The 20,253-nt window shown below is 44.1% G+C and overlaps 1 protein-coding gene across 3 annotated transcripts; it reads left to right on the plus strand.

The window, feature by feature from the left end:
- The first annotated feature begins 1,045 nt into the window (after positions 1-1,045).
- Positions 1,046-14,902, plus strand: axin2 (axin 2 (conductin, axil)). 3 transcript variants are annotated; one of them, XM_046866150.1, is made up of 11 exons: positions 1,046-1,555; positions 2,631-3,516; positions 5,404-5,538; positions 7,674-7,776; positions 8,945-9,085; positions 9,199-9,626; positions 9,756-9,923; positions 10,011-10,223; positions 10,322-10,417; positions 10,855-11,013; positions 13,347-14,902. In XM_046866150.1, the coding sequence occupies exons 2-11, from the start codon at positions 2,720-2,722 to the stop codon at positions 13,471-13,473; spliced, it is 2,367 nt and encodes a 788-aa protein (XP_046722106.1). In that variant the 5' UTR covers positions 1,046-1,555; positions 2,631-2,719; the 3' UTR covers positions 13,474-14,902. The 3 variants fall into 3 exon arrangements, with proteins under 3 accessions (XP_046722106.1, XP_046722104.1, XP_046722105.1); XM_046866148.1 differs by having other exon boundaries at positions 1,114-1,555; positions 2,627-3,516; XM_046866149.1 differs by lacking the exon at positions 1,046-1,555 and adding an exon at positions 1,576-1,787 and having other exon boundaries at positions 2,627-3,516.
- Positions 14,903-20,253: the final 5,351 nt, after the last annotated feature.

Here is a 20,253-nt window from a genome sequence, read left to right on the forward strand (position 1 = left end):
TGCCGTATGTGGTTTGGTATGTGCCTTGAATGTGTATTGACATGACACTCGTGGCAGGTTCACTAATTTTTTTATCCATAATATGCTGGAATATGTAATGTATGTTTAATCAATGCAAACTGACACATAATTCTGCTATTTTATGTTAATCTCAGTATGCTACTAGCTAACTTCACAAGTAACATGTAAGTGTAGGGTGTATAAAAAATATATTTATCACTCAATAGTATGTGAACCTTTTAGGAGTTTTTGCAAGCCTAATTGATTTTATTCAGTGTACTGCGAGAGAAGAGCACTAACCTCACACCTCACCTTAATCTCAATCATTCCTGAAACTAACCTCATGTGAGCTTATGAAGTATCAGAAACCTTGTTGTTAATAGTGTTTAATAAACCAAAGGGGGTTATTTTAATTAATTGTTTGAGTTTTTACAGAATTAATGGTCAAGTAGGTTTATTAAGCTGAAACTTGGGTCCAGACTTGATTGAAACAAGGTTCGCACATTTCTGATCCATTCGAATTTTTCCAAATTGAGCTTACTTTATTTTTAATTGCGAAATGATTGTCACGTAAGAAGCGTGTTCACGTGAGTTGCTGAACTGTTTTTGCATAATATAAAAAGAAAATAAACGGTTTTCATACAGATTTTATGGAAATCACAGCTCACCATTACCCTATTATATGTCTTAAGTACTAAATCAACAGTAGGCCATTGAAGACTTAAGTAGTCCCTATAGCTCTAATAAAATAATAATAATAAAAACACATTTGCAAAGTTGTAGACATGTAAATAATGTGATTGATGTTTATAGAAGGTGGATTGTGTTGAGAATTGACTGTTTTTTTATGGTAGTCTGGCTGAGAAAGTTGGAGAACTGCTGTACACAGGAGCACACGGTGGAGGCTGGAGGCTGGTGGGGGCGCTGAAAGGGTTAAAGTAAACTTGTGCGCTTTGAAAGTGTCTGTAGCAACAGAAGGATCGCAGGGATGGAACGCTATTGGGGCGGCAGATCACTTACTTCTGACGTTCCAAAGCCTCGGGGAGTTGGCGCAAGATCGCTTGCCTTTGATAAGGTCCTTGCAACTTGGTAGCAACTTTTTGTTGTGCTCAAAGTTTCTAACGGCGAAGGAAACGCGAAAATAAAATTTCAACGAACCCTTTTCTTACGAGTTTATGAGTTTTGCACCAAATGCGTGCGTTTTCGCTTTTGTTCTGAAGCGTGTACTGTTTTTCCGCTTTCTCTGACTGCCGCGTTGCTTTTTATGTACCTTTCGGGACCAGGCTGTCGGCTTCTTACTTTGATGTCCGCACTTAAACCCTGAGCCCAGTACGTATTGGAATAGCCTACAGGAGATGTGTGCTGTGCGGCATGGCTGCGTGAAACTATCGAGGGGGAAAAACGCGGGGGGAACCGCTGTGAACATTTTTTACTTTCTGCGACTGTAACAAAAAAAAAAAAAAAAACACAAGAAAGGAGCACTCTATTGGATACTGTGGACTATTTTTTGTGGAAAACGCTGGAGTTTGGGGGAAACAGAACTCATGGGTCGATGGTAAGTTCCGTGTTTCTTCTCGCTTTGGGCCGTTTTTGATGCGCGCGCCACTCGCTTTGAAGTGTCCGATCTAGATTCCTCTATTATTGCTTTGAAAGACGCATTTTATCCACACGCGCGCGCTGTTGATTTCAACCTGAATATCCGCAGTGTGTTCAGGATCCCGGCAGGAGAACTTTGTGTGCCGCCGTGCCACTGAGATGTTCGAGTTTCCCCTGTAGATTTCATGGAGGTAGTTTGAAGTTGAATGGTATTATTCTGCATTCTCCATTTCCGAGTTGCACGAAAAGCAGGCGGGAGGAACAAGAAAACGGCACCGATTGAACTTTAATCGCGTTGGGAAGTGCAGTAGTGGTGGATTCACTCGGTTATTACTGTGTGTTCTCTCTGTGGTTCACTGTAACGGGTTTGATGAGATACAGCCGCTTTATAAACTCCGGGTTTGCTGGTTCGTGCGCAATCTCGGTCCAGTGTTCCTGATGGCACGCAGAGTCTCTCGGAACAGTTCCTCCGACTTTCTGTAAGAACACGCTGGAGGAAAGAACTAGTAGACATGCGATTGGAGATATGCCTTTATTCCTGTTAGTGTTTGAGAGTGTGTTTATTGGGGGGGATTTTGTCTGAGAAATCTTTCTGATCAATGCATGGAGACTTTAGATAGCAGGAGAAAAGCTCAGGAAGTTGGAGTTGGGATCTGGTTTTCATTGTAAGAAACTTGACCGAAGGCGTTAAATCGTTACTTTAGCGGTGCGATGGTAAAAATAATCTCTCTTACACACACACACACACACACACACACACACACACACACACACACACACTCGGCTAAGTTTGAGGTGTTCACGTGGTGTTGATAGTAATTAACTGTACTGTCGGATCTAGGTGCATTAGAAAATGATTGTAAAATTGGAATCCTGAGAAGCTTGGAAGCCCCCCCCTATCCCCCTTTGAAAGGCTGTGTGCGTGCGCGCGTGCTCGTATATGTGTGTGTGTGTGTGTGCGCTTTCCCTTTGAAGTATGGGGCGGATCTGCTTTTGATTAGATCAATACTTTGTGTGTGTGTGTTTTCAGAAAGAAGCCGGACAGAGGTGCTCCCCCGCTAACTTCAAGCGAGAGTTTGAGGGAGATTAGAGCTGAGCTCGGGAGCCAGAAAGCCGTGCAGCCATGAACGGGGCGCTTTCGGAGCCCGTGGCCACGAGCTTCCGAGAAGATGCTCCCCGTCCGCCCGTGCCGGGCCAAGAGGGCGAAGCCAAGTGCCGCAAGCTGCCGAGCAAAATGAGCGCGCTGAGAGGGAAGGAGACGGTGCGATCGACGCGCAGGGACGAGGAAGGCCTGGGGGAGCCCGAGGGCAGCGCCTCACCGGACTCCCCGCTCGCGCGCTGGACCAAGTCCCTGCACTCGCTGCTGGGCGACCAGGACGGCGCGCGCCTTTTCCGGGTGTTCCTGGAGCGCGAGCGCTGTGCCGACGCGCTCGACTTCTGGTTCGCGTGCAACGGCTTCCGCCAAATGGACCTAAAGGACGGCAAGACGCTGCGCGTGGCAAAGGCCATTTACAAGCGCTACGTGGAAGCCGACGGCGTGGTCGGTAGGCGCCTCAAGCCGGCCACTAAGACTTTTATACGGGACAACGTAAAGCGACAGCAGATCGATTCCTCCATGTTCGACCAGGCGCAGACCGAGATCCAGACCAGCATGGAGGAGAACGCGTACCAGACGTTCCTGCAATCAGACATATACCTCGAGTACGTGCGCAGTGGCGGTGAAAACCCCACTCACACCAACCCCGGTGCGCTCGGGAGTCTAAAACTGGTCTGTGGCTACTTGCCCACTCTGAACGAAGAAGAGGAATGGAGTTGTAACGACTTTAAAGCCAAAGCGCTGGCTGTGGTCGGACTGTCGGCGAAAGCCCTGCGCTCTGCTCCTGCTCTGAGGACTGTCGAAGTGCTGGACAAAAACTACAGGTGAGACCTCGCCAAAACTTCCCGAAAAAGTTGTTCGGTTTTCTCTCCCAGGTATAAGCGCCACTGCTTCGAGTCAGCTAAAACAGAGTATAAGAAGTGTTGTGTGTTCTCGTATAGTTGTTTACCTGCGCAGTGATTTCTGTTCACATTGCTCTCATTAGTAGCGGCTTTTTCCCCCCTAAGAGCTAATGCGGGCGCGCGCACTCGGCTCTCTGCTGGCGCGTGCTCGCTTCCTGCGCTTTGAAATCGCTCCGCTGATGGATGGAGCTTCAGAGCAAATCCGCCTCCGGACATCAGAGAGCTGGAGCCGATCGTGTCATGCGTCCCAAACAAGAAGCCATATCTGGAATGCTAACAGCTTTTTGTTAGTAGGCTAAAAAGTATGCGTGCTTCACTAATAAGCACTTTAGCATGCCCATGGTGTACAGTATGTAGGCTGTGGGTATCCTCTAAGAACAACTTCCTGTTCAGAGCATTGCCACTGAGGGAATGCTGAAGGTCCATTGACCTGTTAAACCCTCATCTGATAGTTTGCAATTAGCTTTTGTTAGTTATTACACTGTAATTAATCGTTGATTGTGCATAAAGTCTGGCATGGTTGGGCAGTGTAAATGTGGAAAGGCGTCGAGGAGCAGTGCCAGACTCACGTTTATCCGCTAATCGCTCTGGAGAGGAATCCTCACCTCACCCCCTGTAAGCCCCTTAGCTGACGTTGGTCACACAGAGAAGCTCCAGGGGTTTGAGTATACCGATAAGACAAGTTTACATTGATAAACACAATGTACATCCATTTTTTTTTATGTTTGAGTATTGCCTTTAAGCTCTTTCCCTCTCTCTTTCTCTCTCTCTCTCTCTCTCTCTCTCTCTTTCTGCATCTGGGCTGTTTTTTATCTGAGCCATGTGGAACTCATTTCTCACTTCCTCTTTGACTCTTTCTCCATCGCCCCTCAAATTCAAGTTATTTTCAGAGAAAAAAACCCAACAAGCCGCAGCAACTCGCTCACTGAACCAGTTGCCATCATCATATCTGTTTCTGATTTTTCATCCACTATCCAGTGATTTCACTTCCCTCTCCACTTTTATCTCATTCCTCTGCCAAAGACAGGGGGGAAAATCCCACGGAAGGAGCTTGAACATACTTTCTGAGCGGAAAAGAAGATGAGAAAGGGAAGGGGGGGGGGTTCCTCATGAAAGAATGGATGAATGAGAGGGTGAGGCAGGGAGGGGGAAATGCGAGCCCAGCTGTGCCAAATACCTGACTCTTTGCGAGAGCCTCCAAAGGTCAGCTCTGACTTGGGGCCTCTGTCCGCAGTCATGCTGTTTAACTCCTCGCAGCCCTCCTGCCAGTAGGCATTCTCATAAAGGAGGCCCTCCTTCCCCCTTCTCCACTTCCTCCTTTCTTTCCACTCTCTTATGGTCTCTTACACACTGCGAGTTCTTAGATCCGTTTCATGCGCTCTTTCTGTGCATCTCTCCCTCGAGTTTTGCGCTTTCCCTCCATCTCTCTCTCTCGCTCTCGCTGCCTCCCTGTCCTTTTTTTGCTTTTCTTTTGGAGTAAGCACAGGCTCTCTTCCTGTCCTCCTTCAGCGAAACAAGAATGTGTCACAGCAGGATAGAGGGAGGGAGGGAGGCACTAGGTGGGTACTTGGAAGAAGTCTACCACAATGTTGGAAGGAGATGAGAGAAAGAAATGACACAAGGAGGAATGCAATGTGAGATAACCAGACTCCGGCGCCTCAGTTCATATAAGTTACATGCGCATGCTTGACTTGTTTGGAGTTTTTTTTAAATACAGGTCAAATCCAAAGCCAAACTCTAATTAACTGACTATAGTTTTAGAGGGTTCTTGCAACAGTAACAAATTAACACCCCTTCATGTCTGTCCAGGTCATACAGGCGCTGCGATCCTGCCAACCATTTGTCTTCTGGCTGCAGTTTTGCCCCCACCACTAGTGCCAACGACAGCGAGATCTCCAGTGACGCCATGACAGATGACTCCATGTCAATGACTGACAGCAGCGTGTAAGTCCGGCTTTGTATCTTTGCAGTCGCAAGCAAAAAGTGCACAACGTAGAAAACACCACCCACAATGAAGAACGTAAGGACGTTTCGGTGATATATTGTTTGAAGCTGGTAAAAAAAGAGACAATGCCCCACTTGTCAGTTGGCTCTTTAGATGTTTATTAATAGGATGTGTTGGTGCACTGCAATACTGTTGTAAAAAAAGGCTCCATTGCACCCAGTCTTGGGAAAAGACACCCTGCGCCATTTTGAATCCTAAATAATACCAATGTCTGCAAACTCGGCCACAGGAAACATCGCTTTTATTATTCCCTCCCCCTCTTCCGATTGCTTTCAGTTCATCAGGGGTATTTCTTCCTATTTAAAGAGACCTCACTTGTTGTGCTTTGCTAAAACCTAGTGGCCAGCAATATGTCTTGTCCCCACCCATCCCTATTGTCTCCTGGCTTGAAAGAGAAGCGGAGAACTGGCCATGTGGACCGTAAGATACTCATTGAGATGAGCTGGCACGAAATGAAAGCAAGTTTGGCTCACATGGCGTGGGTTTCTTGATCATCCCTGGCATTGAGGCATCTAGAAGAGATGCTAGCCATTTTTGGCGTGCAAGAGCATGTCACCAGGGATCCACTGAGTTTAGGGCAAACTCCACTACCCTTTGAACCCTAAACTCCAACCCTAAACCCCCTCATCTATACACACTTGAAGCTCGAGGCACCCCACCCCCCCCATGCGTGTTGGCAGTGGAGCCAATTGTGCGCGCGCATAGTTAAGTGCAGGGAGTGAGGAATAAAGTGCATGGTGGATGAAAGGCTTAAGCGAATCGCTTTCAGCCCATTGTTAAGGAAGGCGAGCTTAGGGGGATAAGAGGGTGGCTGGCTTCTTTGAAAATTACTTGCCCAAGTGAATAGGCGATCCCCATAAAGCTAGGCCAATGAAAGAGGCCAGCTTCTGTTCCCCTGATGCCTCAAAGAACTGGCCAACACACAGCTTGTGGGAGTGTATATGTGTGAGTGTGAGAAGGCCAGGCTTATTAAACTTAAAAGATTAATATTTTGGCACAGGTCAAAATGATACTAGCTTGGTCGCACTTTCTAATGACATGAGATGTAGGATATATAAACTATTTGTCCATCATCATCTTTTCTAGCTTCGGGTTGACATCTTATTGTTGTATTATGCAGCACCGAGTTGTGTTTCATGCAAAGAAATACTTCGAAACCACTGATTCCCACCGCCAGCTCCCAAAAAGCTGTCGAAGAAAATCACCCTTGTTTGTTCAGTCGATCATTTAAAACGTGATAATACGCCATATCTTCTCTCCTTTCATCCTTCCCCGCAATCCTGCTCGCCACTAGCTATTGTGCTCTTTCCTTTTCTTCCCGATTTAACTTTTATCGCTGCGGGTTAGGCAAGCGGGCGAGGAAAATGCAGGAGTCTATTTGTTCGGGGACCGTTCTGATTGCAGAAGTTCATTTTTTATTTCAGTTAAAAGGCACAGCAAATCTGAATCTCATTTCTAGATAAGGAGAGAGCGAGGGAGCATGGGAAGAATGTGTGTGTGTGTGTGTGTGTGTGTGTGTGTGTGGGAGGGTTGCTTATATCTTATTTATGGATTTGCTTGGACACTAGGGAATGCTTCTGCGCCGACTTCAAACATTACCTTATCTTACAAACCAGCCTTTTGATGTTGCCGAGATCAGAGGCTGACTGCAGCGCCGCTTGCCAAATGAAGATTGGAGCTCTGGCTTTGTGCGCATGACTGTGAGCTTTCAAAGCCGTGCTGGACGCAGCATTCAGGGCTAGGTCAGACACTTCCAAGTGGGCAAGAGACAAAAAAAAAAAAAAAAAAGCTCAAACGGAGGAAAGTGTCCAAGCTTTAAAATCGCACAAAAAAGTATGAAGACATCCAAGTTTTATGAGGGGGAAAAAAGGACCCTGTTTCACGTGGGATGCTGCAGAGGCATCCGTGACGCATGCCACATTTTGTTCATGTTAGTTAAGCTTGCGTTTAGGCAGTGTTAGTTCGTGCTCTGTGAATTCTTCCAGTCAGGCTAGCCTAGCACACTGTGTCAAAACTTACATTGCAGTTAATGGCGTGTATGTAATTTGCTCTCCCTTGTTCTATCTCCTGGCAGTGATGGGATCCCACCATACAAAATGGGCAGCAAGAAGCAGCTTCAGAGAGAGATGCATCGGAACATGAGAATGAATGGCCAGGTCTCATTACCTGCCTTTCCTGTAAGTTTCCTCTTCTGTATATTTACACATCCATGAACTCACACACACACGCACAAAAATCCTCAATGTTCCATACATGAAAATATAATGAACTCTTCGGGACCTTTTGGAGAAAGACTCCCAAAGCAGTTGAGTAGCAAGTTGATTCAAATAAGGTGTTTCTAAACCAGTCTGTTTTATCCTGCGGCACCAAAAATCTATTCCCTTGCTTTGATCACTAGATGAATGAAGCCGGTACGCAGGAAAGTGACAGCACCAGCAGTGTTACTCCCCTCTTTTCTCTCCATGGGGTGTGTGAGACAGAGGACGCTCTGGTGTCTCTGTGCTGGCCGAAAAAGTGCTTAGAAGGGCCTTGTCTTATGAGCAAAGATAGTTTGACCAGTTTGAACAAACTTAAAAGTTCTATATGCGTCTAAAATTCATAAGCCGAATCTTTTCCGTTCGTTGTCGCCTCTCGTTTGCTACCTGCGTGCAGCAGGCCCATGAACTGAACAGTAGGTCCCCTCAGAGTAATTAAAGGAATATATAAGACCACAACACCATGGAAGAGCACAAAAATAGCCATCATAAATAAACAGATATGTGGGACCATGTCCACATATACACCCACCTAGACACATAATGTGGCTACTGTAGCTCAGAAGTGCCCAGCATGTGGTGGGCAAATAAATTACCTCTGCCTCTCTGATCTCCCTCTGTTTGACTCCACACTATCTCCCCCCGCTGCCACCACTCATCTCCTCACCTTCCTTTCCCTTCTTTTAATCCTCTCCTTTTTTTCTGTTTTTCCACCCCTCTCTCGCTCCTCTCCTGTTGATATGTGACTTTTATTCCTGGATGTAAAGCCACTGTCGCTCCCAGCCCTGGTGTGCGTTTGATATTTGCCAAAGCTTCTTTGAAGTGGCTTGGTGGCACTACAGAGAGAGCAAGCTGAGGCTCCTCAGAGTGTGACCAACTGCTCACACCAGCGGTGAAGGGCGCAGTGTGTGTATGGAAAAGGCACTCAGGTAGAGGGCAGCTGTGTGAATCGAGCCTCTCTCTCTTTGTTAGTTCTAGTTTAATGCCTGTTATTTGCGCAACCGCGTTCATACGTGGCAACGCCAGAAGCAATTACAAGATCGTAACGACACAAATAAAGCAATAACAGCTGTATTTTTATCATGTGTAGAGGCCATGGCAGCCACCAAAGGACATGACCCCGGTGGAGCCAGCAGTATTCGCCGCTCAGCTCATTGCCCGACTCGAACTATTAAAACGAGAACAAGAGACTATGAGCTCCCTGGAAGAGAGACTGCAGCAGATCCAGGAGGTTAGTGTGTAATGCCGTCTCACCCTCGACATTTGTACATAGTTGTACAAAATAATCATTTCGATCCTATTTAATGTGTTTGTCTTAAGTTATGCGTATTTGTCTTCCCGCAGGAGGAGGAGCGTGATGAGTCGGAACTCTCTTCTGCTTCACAGCGGCGTTCGAGCGAGGACGACCCGCAAGCCATCTTAGATGAGCACCTCTCCCGTGTTCTCAGGACACCTGGTTGTCAGTCTCCTGGAGTTGTGCGCCACTCCCCACGCTCTCACTCACCTGATCCTCGGCCTGTGAACAGGCCTGTGGGTGGCACTGTGCCAATGCCTGCCTACACATCTGGAAGGACATTTGTCTCCAAACACGTCCATCACCACTACATCCATCACCATGCAGTGCCCAAGAGCAAGGAACAGATTGAAGTTGAGGCAGCACGGCGGGTACAGGGCACGTGTCCAGCCGTACCTGAGTGCTGCCCGTCACCATACACGCGAAGCCGCAGCCTGGGCCCCGAGCATGGAAACAACATTGGGGAGGCGAACCAAGGGTATGCTGTCCTTTGTTTTTCAGCGACAGTTCACTTTTTCCGTCACTGTTGTGACATTCTCTCTGATTTGATCGAAATAACGTTTTTTTTCTAAAGATCTCCTTTTTCTTTTTCTCTGTTCTCCTCCAGCTGTTCAAGTGCTTTAACCAAGCGTATCTGTAGGCCAGGTGAGCAGATAAATAGTGAGATTGCAGAAGGTGGCACTCTGCAGCTGCCCACCAACAGCACTGACCGCTCACAGAACGTCTGGCAATGGATCCTGGAGAGCGATCGCCAGGCCAAGCACAGGCCTCACAGGTAGGCATTCCAACCCCAAAATCAATTTGAAACAACCATGCTTGTCCTTACGGTTAATAACCATTTAATAATGCATGATTCCCACAGCACTCAGAGCACAAGGAAGCTTTATGGCTCCGAGTCGGCACGCACCCACACTTGGGGCGGTGCAGGCATTTCTGGGCATCTCCGCACCCACCAACCTGCTCATCCATTCATCCAGGACCCAGCCATGCCCCCTCTTCCGCCACCTAATACCCTGGCACAGCTAGAGGAAGCATGTCGACGTCTCGAAGAGGTTTCCAAACCCCTCAAACCGAGGTGAGGACCTCTCAAACTTATTTAGCACTTTATTTCTGGGTTCGACTGAAAGGGTGGCGCACATGTACCATATGCTTATTGTCATTTTTTTCTGTCAGACATTCAACGCCAGGCCTTCAAAGAGAAAAGAGCCATGCAGCGCCTCTTCAACCCGGAGCTGCTTCTCTCCAGAGCCAAGCTCTTCAACCAGAGCAGTAAGTATTCTACTAACGGTTATAGAATGTGTTCACTCGGACCATTCTTATCTTATCGTGCCATGCAAAACAAAAACATACTATACAACATTTATTATTTGCCAGGTTTCCAGTGTTCACACGTGCATAGTTAAAGTTCATCCAGTTCAACTCAAATGATGACCAGAAATGAATTATTAGTCCCTTTCTACAGCACCGTTCTCTATCATTTAATTGGTGTTTGATCTGACCGTTGCTTCACTTTCCTAGCTTTGTGCTAGAAATAAGAAGAAATATTCTAATATAGTGGATAAAGTGAGGATTTCCTCCAGTCTGTTGGCATGTATCCTAATTGAAAAGTATAGGCATTATTCTCAACCTCAAAGCACGATGTCTGTACCGAGTGTGTGTGTGTGTCCTCTCTCACACTTCTTCCTCTCTTCCGTCTTTCCCAACAGCCCAAAAGAGCCAAAGAAGCCTCCTGGCAGCCATGCCAATGAAACTGTGGTCACATACTTCTTCTGCGGTGAGGAGATCCCCTACCGGCGCATGATGAAGACGCACAGCCTCACCCTAGGCCACTTCAAAGAGCAGCTCCGCAAGAAAGGCAACTACAGGTACACACTCGCTCCTTCTTTCAGGCCTTGATGACTCCATGCGATTGGTGAATTTGAGCCACCCTGCAGTAGACAGGCCCATGGAGCCATGTGTTTCCTTTGTATGTAATTGAAGGTAACAGAGAAGAAAGGCACCCTTGAAAGGTTTCAGGAGCTTGAAGTGGTTCATGCTCTAGCTAGACGCTCAAAGAACAGCCCTGCTGTTGTGTGTAAGCGGAGAATGTTTACTGCTGCCTGTTTACTGGAGTTGGTGGTAAGAAGGGAAGAGAGAGAGAGAGGGAGGGAGGGAGAGGGAGAGAGAGAGAGAGAGAGGGGGTTGCAGTGGGTGTACAGAAAAGGAAAGAGGGAATTTTAACTGGAGCCATTTGGTCACATCTGGTATTGATTTTTTTGTAAGGCACACTTAATAAGCACGTCTTTGAAGCCCAGGTCTTTCATTTCGTGCACTGCGTAAATTCTTCAGCGATTGTATCAAGTTGCATTGCGCTCATGCACTGTATGTATGTATATATGTGTGTGTGTGTGTGTGTGTGTGTGTGTGTGTGTGTGTGTGTGTATATATATATATATATATATATATATATATATATATATATATATAGTGTGTGTGTGTTTACATAAGCTATCGATTTTTCATTCACATCAAAGGACATTAGTTTTTGTCCTGTTTAAGTTGAATGTCAATGACTGCCATTTCAAACAGTCCACTCAAAAGCGAGCATTTCCTGCAAGAGGTCTATATGTGCTTAATTACAGTATTTATCGCCTGAGTCAGTGTCCCAGGTGTAATACGCAGTCCTCTTCCTACACTGAAGCTCTTCTCGCTTGCACATTCTTTGTAATATTTTTTTTTTTCAAGGCCAAGCAAAGTCAAAGCTGATGGTTTTAATAGCAGAAAATGTGTGGAGCTGGGACATGGCAGCATTTCAACAAAGAACAGTACTTGCCAGCACTGCCAGACGATATTGGTGCCAGATGTTGCTCAGAGAAGAATCTTGCCACATAAAATGTGTTCCAATGGAAAGACTTCTCTCTTGCACTTTTTTCCCCACTTCTTCCTCTTTTTTTTTTTTTTTTTTTAAATCAAGTATGGGCTGCTCTTCGTGCGCTTTAAGAGTTGACCACTGTACAAAGATGATCCGGGGGGGGGGGGGATGCCACAGGACTCTTGTTTAGAAAAGCCTTCCTGTATGGCAAGCACATCCAACTTCCATTTTATTAGTAGCCATAGTTTCTGCCAACTGTTTGCTGGAAGTTGTTCGCCCCCAACTCCATCCTCTAGATGTTTTATGTGCATTGTTTTTATGGTTTGGTGGAGTCCGCTCATAAAATGGAAAAAAAAGTTCGCTTTTGGAATTCAAGTGCACATTACAGCGTGCGTTTGTTAGTCAACGGGGCATTTTCCATTACAAAACAAATTATTTGGAAAAATCACCTTTGCTCCACTTCTCTGTTTTTTTTTCTCCCTGCTTCCGTTTGATATGGAATGGAGCATAGAGGTTGAGCCTGGAGCGTGTGACCTCATAGGGATGATGACAATGATCCCCCCACCCCAGGTCACAAAACTATCAACCTGAGAGAGCCATCGTCTCTTCTTCTCTATTAACCTTCTTCTCTATTAACCCTGGCCAGGTCATTGGGCAAGAAAGAGGAGAAAGCAAGAGCCTGTGTGTGTGTGTGTGTGTGTGTGTGTGTGTGTGTGTGTGTGTGTGTGTGTGTGTGTGTGTGTGTGTGGTGACATGCAGACTTGCCGGCACCCAAAATATCAACCTTTGTGAAAGAAGCCCTTCATTTGACAGCGGCCCCAATTAGACACCAGTAGACAGAGGAACACTGGCGACAAGCAAGAGAGAGGAGGGACGTCAGGGTTTAAGCCGCCCTCTAATTTAGAGCAAAGCCCCTTTTTTGGTCCATACAACAATACAAGACCCAAGACTAGAGTCATTGGAGAGGGGAGGGGGGCTATTTTAATTACCCATCAGGCTGTTTAAAACATACCTCTGCCTGGAAAAATCAGAAGCATCTTTCTTGCCCTGAGTAACATCTGCAAGTGGAACGCACAGGGCTTCTTTTTGACCTCTGTACATTAAAGCTCTACCAATAGTTGTTTGCCTTTAGCCTCTCATCGGTAGCTCATTTCCAAGGCTCCCTGCTGACTCGGGCAAATAATTGCAAATGAACGATAGACCTGAGGCGAGGGTTGGTGGGGATGGGGGGATTTGATCACAGTGCAGGCCATCCTGCTGGAAAATAATAATAAAACGGATGTCTAGAGCATGTTAATATGATTTATATGATAATAACCCTTAATGTTCCACTTTTCTGTGCCACAGGTACTACTTCAAGAAAGCCAGCGACGAGTTCGAGTGCGGAGCCGTGTTTGAGGAAGTTTGGGACGACTGCAGCATTCTTCCCATGTATGAGGGCAAAATCCTGGGAAAAGTCGAACGAACGGACTAAAATCAAATCGGCATCATGTGAACAATCCACTAAAATGCCACTCGAGGCCAACAAGCGGAGAAATGGACTTCAGCACAAAAAGACCTGTATTTTCAAAGATAAAGAAATTTTAATATATCCACAGAAACTCTTTTTCATTTGTTTTGGCTCATCAAGCTATTGAAGGAATACTAGCCAATGAAGTATACCAACTGGTGGAGGACTCCAGCAAAGCAGCCTGGGAGATCAGGCACCTTAACTATCAATTGGAATGGTCAAGAGACGCTATGAGTATACCACTGTTTGAAGATGCGGGTGACTGTATATGTTTTTTTTTTTTTTTTTTTTCGAGGGATTGCTACAGAGCCGGTGCATCCCGCACCACGGACTGCTGACCAAGGTTTAGTTGTGTTAATTGCAGGTGTTTATAAGAGTGTGTGTGTGTGTGTGTGTGTGTGTGTGTGTGTGTGTGTGTGAATGTGTGAATGTCTATAAAAAGATAAGTGCACGTTATATTGTGCTTTTGTAACAACAAAAGAATATTAATATTTATTTAACTGTCATATCCCTCCTGCCCCATGTCCAGCTTAATGGACAAGCTGCTTAGTTGAATTGGGAGATTTTGTTTTCCAATGGAACACATGCATGGTCATAATGCTAGAGTCCCCCCTTATAAATAAACACTAGGAGTCTCGGATGCTGTCCAATGAGATGACTTCCATGCCGGGACCACCCAGTTTTCTAAACCGTCTCTGGTGATTTCATTTTTGCTCTGTTCATCATGCCTGCAGGGCCCTGTCCATTTTGCATCATAGTGCCTTTGATTTAATGAGCCTAGGAAATTGCACAGGATCAAACCACCTTGGCAAGGAGCCTTGAAGAAGCATAATCGTAAAACAAAACAACCCAAAAACAACCCCATGCATCCTTGATCTTATTGAGCAGCAATGCTGAAGTCTTAATCCCACAAAATCAAAATCGTGGCCTTTCTTCATTTCAGCACCATTTAAACAGAACGAGCAGGACACTGAGAGGTTAAGTGTACCCGGCATGGAAGTTCTCTCCAAAGTGGTGAGATTATACTAAGTTACAAAGAACTACAGAGCTCCTGAACAGGGTGTAGTTGTGCATTGGCATCAGCAGAGGAGTATAGACTAATGTCAGTGTGTTAGACTGCAGTACCTGTGCCTACATGGATACCATGCCGTGTGCTGCCCTGCTTCAGGGTGTAATATTCCCTTGCTTTTCTAAAGGGGTTTATGTTGCAAAGATTTTTTTTTTTTATGCTTTGGATCTTGTTATCTATTCTGTTTTTTGTTTTTTTTTCTGTTCCACCTAAATGTAAATTATGCATTATATAGAGCATCATTTTAAAGATGACTTGGTACTTTAATTATTGTAATTACGAAGAGATGTAGCCTTTATTAAATGTTTATATTTTTCAAATGAATTCTCTTGGTGGTTACCTATTTACTTTGCATGCAGGTATACTTATGTGTGTGTGTGTGTGTGTGTGCATGCGTAAGAGAGAGAAATTAACAAAAAGAGAGTACAAGCTTTCAGTTCGAACAGAAAATTCATTTACAAGAAACTAAATGTGAGGAGACAGTACTATGGAGTTAGGTCTAGTCAGCTCCTAGTAATGTCTGGAAAACCAACTACACATCATTGTGTTCTTCAGAATTAGAAAAGGTGTTCGGATTAATATTATGGCTTTTTAGCTGCTTAACTAGTTCATACTGGCTGCAACAAAATGACAGACAAACCCAACATACCAGGACAAAGTCATTAAAATACATAGTATAACATACATTATCAAACACTGTAAACTCAAAATGAAAACTAGTTTGGGCCAATAAATGTCTAAAGAACATTTTAGCCATTCTTCTAAAAGATATTAATTCAGCTGATGATGATGATGATGGTGATGTTGAATTTCAGTCATCTGTCAAAGCCAGTGGTTGACGAAGTACACAAAAGATGTAGTTGAGTAAAAGTAGAGATACAGTAGGTAAAATATGACTAGTAAAAATGCCTCTTTTAAACATTCACTTGAGTAAAAGTAAAAAAAAGATTTGCCTTCAGATGTACATAAAGTATCCAAATACTATGATTTATTATGGCTTTAATGTTCTTATTATCATTTTTGTCAAAGACTTTTGCTTAATCAACTCAGTTCATGTGAAAAAGATCTAATGTTACTCTTAGCACAACAATCTATTAATAGTCTCTAATTAAATTATCATGAGCCCAAAACTTTCTTTTCAACGAATTGTGCAAATGAGGACATGTGCATTGTGGTAAGTTAGAGATTCCTTTATCATAGCTGTTCAATCATATGGGAGAAGATCTGGGAATTATAGAATCCACAGCATGGGACATTTGTGCTCTAGTTCAGATTTCACTCCAATAAGGGTAGACATGTTTCATTATAGAATGCAAATGATCAGATCATCATGTCTAATACAAACATTTTTGGCTCATTGTGAAATCCAAACCTCCAGATTCCGTGTTTCTGTAAAATATCTGCTTTTCCCAGTGAAAAAACTGCAAACATGATGACTATCAACACAGGGAGGTCATCATTAAGTCGTTTCCCTGATCGGTCGTTAATCATGTTCATTAAAGTATACACAAGTTCATTCACTTCATTTCGCAGCTAGCTGAGTCTTCCAAGCTGACTTTAAGACCTGCTTGATCATCTCCGTTTTAATTATAAATCCCACCACAGCCACCACCACCATGAGAAAACTCCCAAACCATAACTCTTTCCAAGAGAAAAGCCCCCATGTTTCTTTCAGCTCAACTCCAGCCCTTTAAACATTCCACAGCAGGTGGGAATCTTCAGCCCTCAAATGTTTTCGTTGCCCGGTTTGGCGGGACGAGAATACACATTCGCTTGGAAGCTTGTGGGAAAGCCTTTAGATCACTCTTTTGAGCATGTACTTGAGAGACAAGAAAGAAAGGTCCACTGGAGGTTTTTTCCTCCTATGCTTGAATCAGGTATCCATACTGCTTCAAGAAGCAGACACAAGCATAGATTCTGTTGTCAGAGCCGGCCATAGGCTGAAATCCAAAAGCGCAAACCAGGGCCACAATCTTTTAGTGAGAGGGACGGCATTGTTCATTCACTTGTCAGTCGGTTTGACACTAACTAAGAAAGAAGTTAGTGTTTTCATCCAACTGTAATCTCCTTCCCTGTAATGCAAAATTAGCACCAGATGTGGTGGCTGGATTCACATGAAGTAACACAGGAAGTACACGATACCCTTCGCCCTGCTCAGTTGGTAGCTGCTGTAGAATAGGGGAAGCTGGCCAGAGGGTGGGAATTGGCAAAGTGTCCTGTGGGGGTGAAAGTTCCAAAAAGCCATTGCCAATTAAAAAAAAAAGGCACATTTCTATTGAAGTTGCCAGATCTCTCACATAGAGATAAACTATTTTTAATGCATTTTGAATTTATATTATTTCGTTTAAATGTAGCCACAGAGTGAGATTGGTTTGCAGTTAATTCAACCTGGCAACCTTTAATTCTGCGTGATCATCAACTAAATATGCTTTTTGATGGACGTTTGGTTTGCCATTACAAAATCCCGATATGTCCACAACACCACGGTGTCTAAATTGTAAACATGGACTGTATTGAAGCAGGTTTCATATTTTTTTTTACCATGGAAATGAACTTGCTTAACGAGTCCCCCAGGCTAAGGTGCTGTATGTTTTCGCTGATAAAAAAATAAAAAATAAAACGATGGATTTTTGGAACTCGCATGACCGCTAAACGGAGTCATACCCGAAAAAAAGAACTTGTTTCTGAAAAATTCTAATTGAACAACCAGTCAGTTCTATCCCCAGGGTGGCCAGTGGTATTTCACCACCCATAGCTCTGCCCCTGCATTTACCAGTTGGACTCCTTCCTAGGGATAATTGGGAAGATTGAATTTATCCCTTGAAACACAAGCCAGGCAATGTGTTAGTCTTAATGAATCACTTTAGACCCTGGTGAGAAATTTCTGACATAATCATCCCCATTATCAACCTTGTAATGAGCTTCCTTCTAAAAAATTAATAAATGCAGCAATAATTTGGCCACCAGAGCCCTGTTTTGTCTGCTAGTACATATTAGTATGTGAGAGACAGAAAGAGGCGGGAGTCGTAAAGTGCTCTCCTGGCTTTCGTAATGCTCTGCCAAGGTTTGCTTGAATGGAATGCCAGGCTCAACTCTGGCATCCTGTGGTCAGAATGAATCAAGCCTGACCCGCCTCTCTTCACGTTCCTTCTAACTGGCTCCTCATTTCAGCATTGCTCAATTTTTTTTATAGCTTCCTGTGCTATGATGGTGAAACTGTTGTTAAAAAAAAAATTGAGATAGATTCACGCTATTGGCCCCAAGGGAAAAATAAATATTGTGCCAGTTTCATCAAATATGTAACCCTTTCATTTAAAATTCCCAGTGATATTCTAGATTGTCTTTGTTGCAAATCTTTCCCAAGCAAACTTCAAACTTTAATAATCAACACTGATCTAACTCTAATACTTTCTAATACCCAGCTGTAGCTCAACTCAGCAGATAATAAGTCATCGGAAACATTGGTCCACGAAACAAAAACCATTTTCCCCACTTTGTATGAGGTCAGCAATGAGTGTTAAGCAAAGCTTTAGAAGAAACTGTGTGCAGTGGTGAGTGAGGAAGAACGAGTGCTAAAGTGACTCTGATCTCTGATTCCCACTTCGACTATTGTACCACAGGCTTTTGTTGCTCCAAGTAGAGCACAGCACCAGAATGGTTCCACCACACAATGGAACCCTGTTGACAGATCTGTTTGGCAGGTAAAGAAAAGGGGAAAAACACAACCAGAGCTTGGACTGAAAAGCGCGAACAACCAGAAATGACAAGGTCGGTGAGGGTGAAAGGAGGGCGAAGGAAGCAACGGATAAATAGGAACAGGGAAAATAGAATGAAAAGGAAGCAAACGATAAATAAGGGCAGGGAGAAATGGGAGAGAAGAAGTGGAATAGGGAGAGATGGGTGATTGCCAGGAAAAACATCAAAGTGCTCCCATAATGCTTATGTAAAACAGGCTCTAATAGTGTCTGAAGGTAAAGAAATGCAAAGAGCAGGCAAAAAAAAAAAAAAGAAAAGATCGAGGTGAAAAACTGAGAGGGGGCAGAAACACAGTGAGGGCACAAACATTCTAAAAACAGAAAGGAAGGGAAAGCTTGGGGTGTGGCGATAGTGGCGGATCTCAACGCCAGGTTATGATTACAGCTAGAGAAGCACTCGGTGCCTCAGGGCTGAGCTGAATTTCAGCCTGGCTGTGTGTGGAATGATGGTCTTTTTTTTTTTTAAGATGTTTGTGTTGCTTGTGTTCATTCAATTTCCTTGATTTGACAGAGCATGAAGTCTTGGAACAATTGAAAACAGCCAAGGTGTCTGGGCTGAGTTTGTGTAGTGTGCAGAAGAGTGTATCATGTCTTTGCTTGCCGCTATGCTCAAGTCCAAGCCCTGTAAAGTCAGATGCCACGTTTTGTTTGAAGAGCTGGATGAGGTTTAACGCCATGGATGAGTCTTTCATGTGAGATTACTTCAGAATCTCCTTCAAAACTGCCACTGTCCCTTTCTCATCCTCCTTTACTGCAGCATACTGACGTATATGTGGGTTTTGAATCTTGCTCTTGAATAGAAGCTGGTCTCTATAACCAACACGGCTAATTCTAAACTTCATTTCATCTCGCCTATGAATCTGCATCATCTGCATTATGGTTTAAATGGAACGCATTCTCAGTTTTTATTTTATTGCTCCAAATATCATGTGTGTTTCTGTATTTGAATTTAAACATGAAGTGAACACGGCCTGAACTGAAATGGTATTGTCTGTTTCTATTGTTGTTAATTCATTTAATAAACCCCTACCGTACTGTTCCGAGAAACAAGAGACAGAAATGACAGCACTCTCAGCATGGAGTGTGAATTCTGGCACCCTAATGAGAGAAGCGTGAGACCTCTATTTACCAGCATATAATCAGAAGCATAATTTTATCCACTAAAGCCGCGAGCACGCAGTTACTAATGATGAATGAATAAATGGTTAAGGAAAGTGGTATTTCTATACGTATGTGACCGCTGTCTATGGCGCTCATAAGAAAGTAAAAATCTCCCACTCAAATAATATTTTTGTCGCATTCTACACCTCATTCTTCAGTATAAAAAAAATCAAAGAGTGTACCGCCGATTTGTATTTGCGTCTACGTATAACCGAGTTGTGTTCGTATATGTTTCTACTATGCATATACAGATTTCTTATGCTATTGTGCAGAAAGGTTAATCATTATTCTTCCTTTTATACTGAAAGGTCAATTTTGCATAACTTCACCACTGCTGGACTTTTCTATCTATATTCACAGAGGCACTGCATTGCATACTACTTTTTTCAATCTGCTCAAAAATGTGCTTATTTTACTTCTAATTAAAGATGAGTGTACTGACCTAGTAGAGGTCATCGAGCCCCAATTAAGGGAAAAAAGGCTTCACAGTTTTTCCTTTCATACTACACATTTCAAAAAGGAAAAAATCTTATTCCTCTACAAAACCTGAAACAAGAGCAGCCACAGAGATATGCCTATTTAAATGCTCTAACACTAGCTGGAAATGAAGTGTGACACAATCTTTGTCTGCCAGTTGTGGCACCTTAACTCTAAGCACCTGTTTGTGACGCTTGTCACTTTGCTGATCAAAGGCACAGCTAAACAACGGGATAAACAGGAAATAAATCCATGATGGCGGAACACACAGTTGATAGGATA

The sequence above is a fragment of the Silurus meridionalis genome, chromosome 14, assembly GCF_014805685.1.
Source record: "Silurus meridionalis isolate SWU-2019-XX chromosome 14, ASM1480568v1, whole genome shotgun sequence".
Classification (NCBI taxonomy): Eukaryota; Metazoa; Chordata; class Actinopteri; order Siluriformes; family Siluridae; genus Silurus; species Silurus meridionalis.

Coding starts and splice junctions, on each gene's coding strand:
- axin2 (XM_046866150.1), top strand. CDS start 2,720: ATGAACGGGGCGCTTTCGGAGCCCGTGGCCACGAGCTTCCGAGAAGAT. Junction 9,627..9,755: donor ATTGGGGAGGCGAACCAAGG/GTATGCTGTCCT, acceptor GTTCTCCTCCAG/CTGTTCAAGTGCTTTAACCA. Junction 10,418..10,854: donor CAAGCTCTTCAACCAGAGCA/GTAAGTATTCTA, acceptor CTTTCCCAACAG/CCCAAAAGAGCCAAAGAAGC.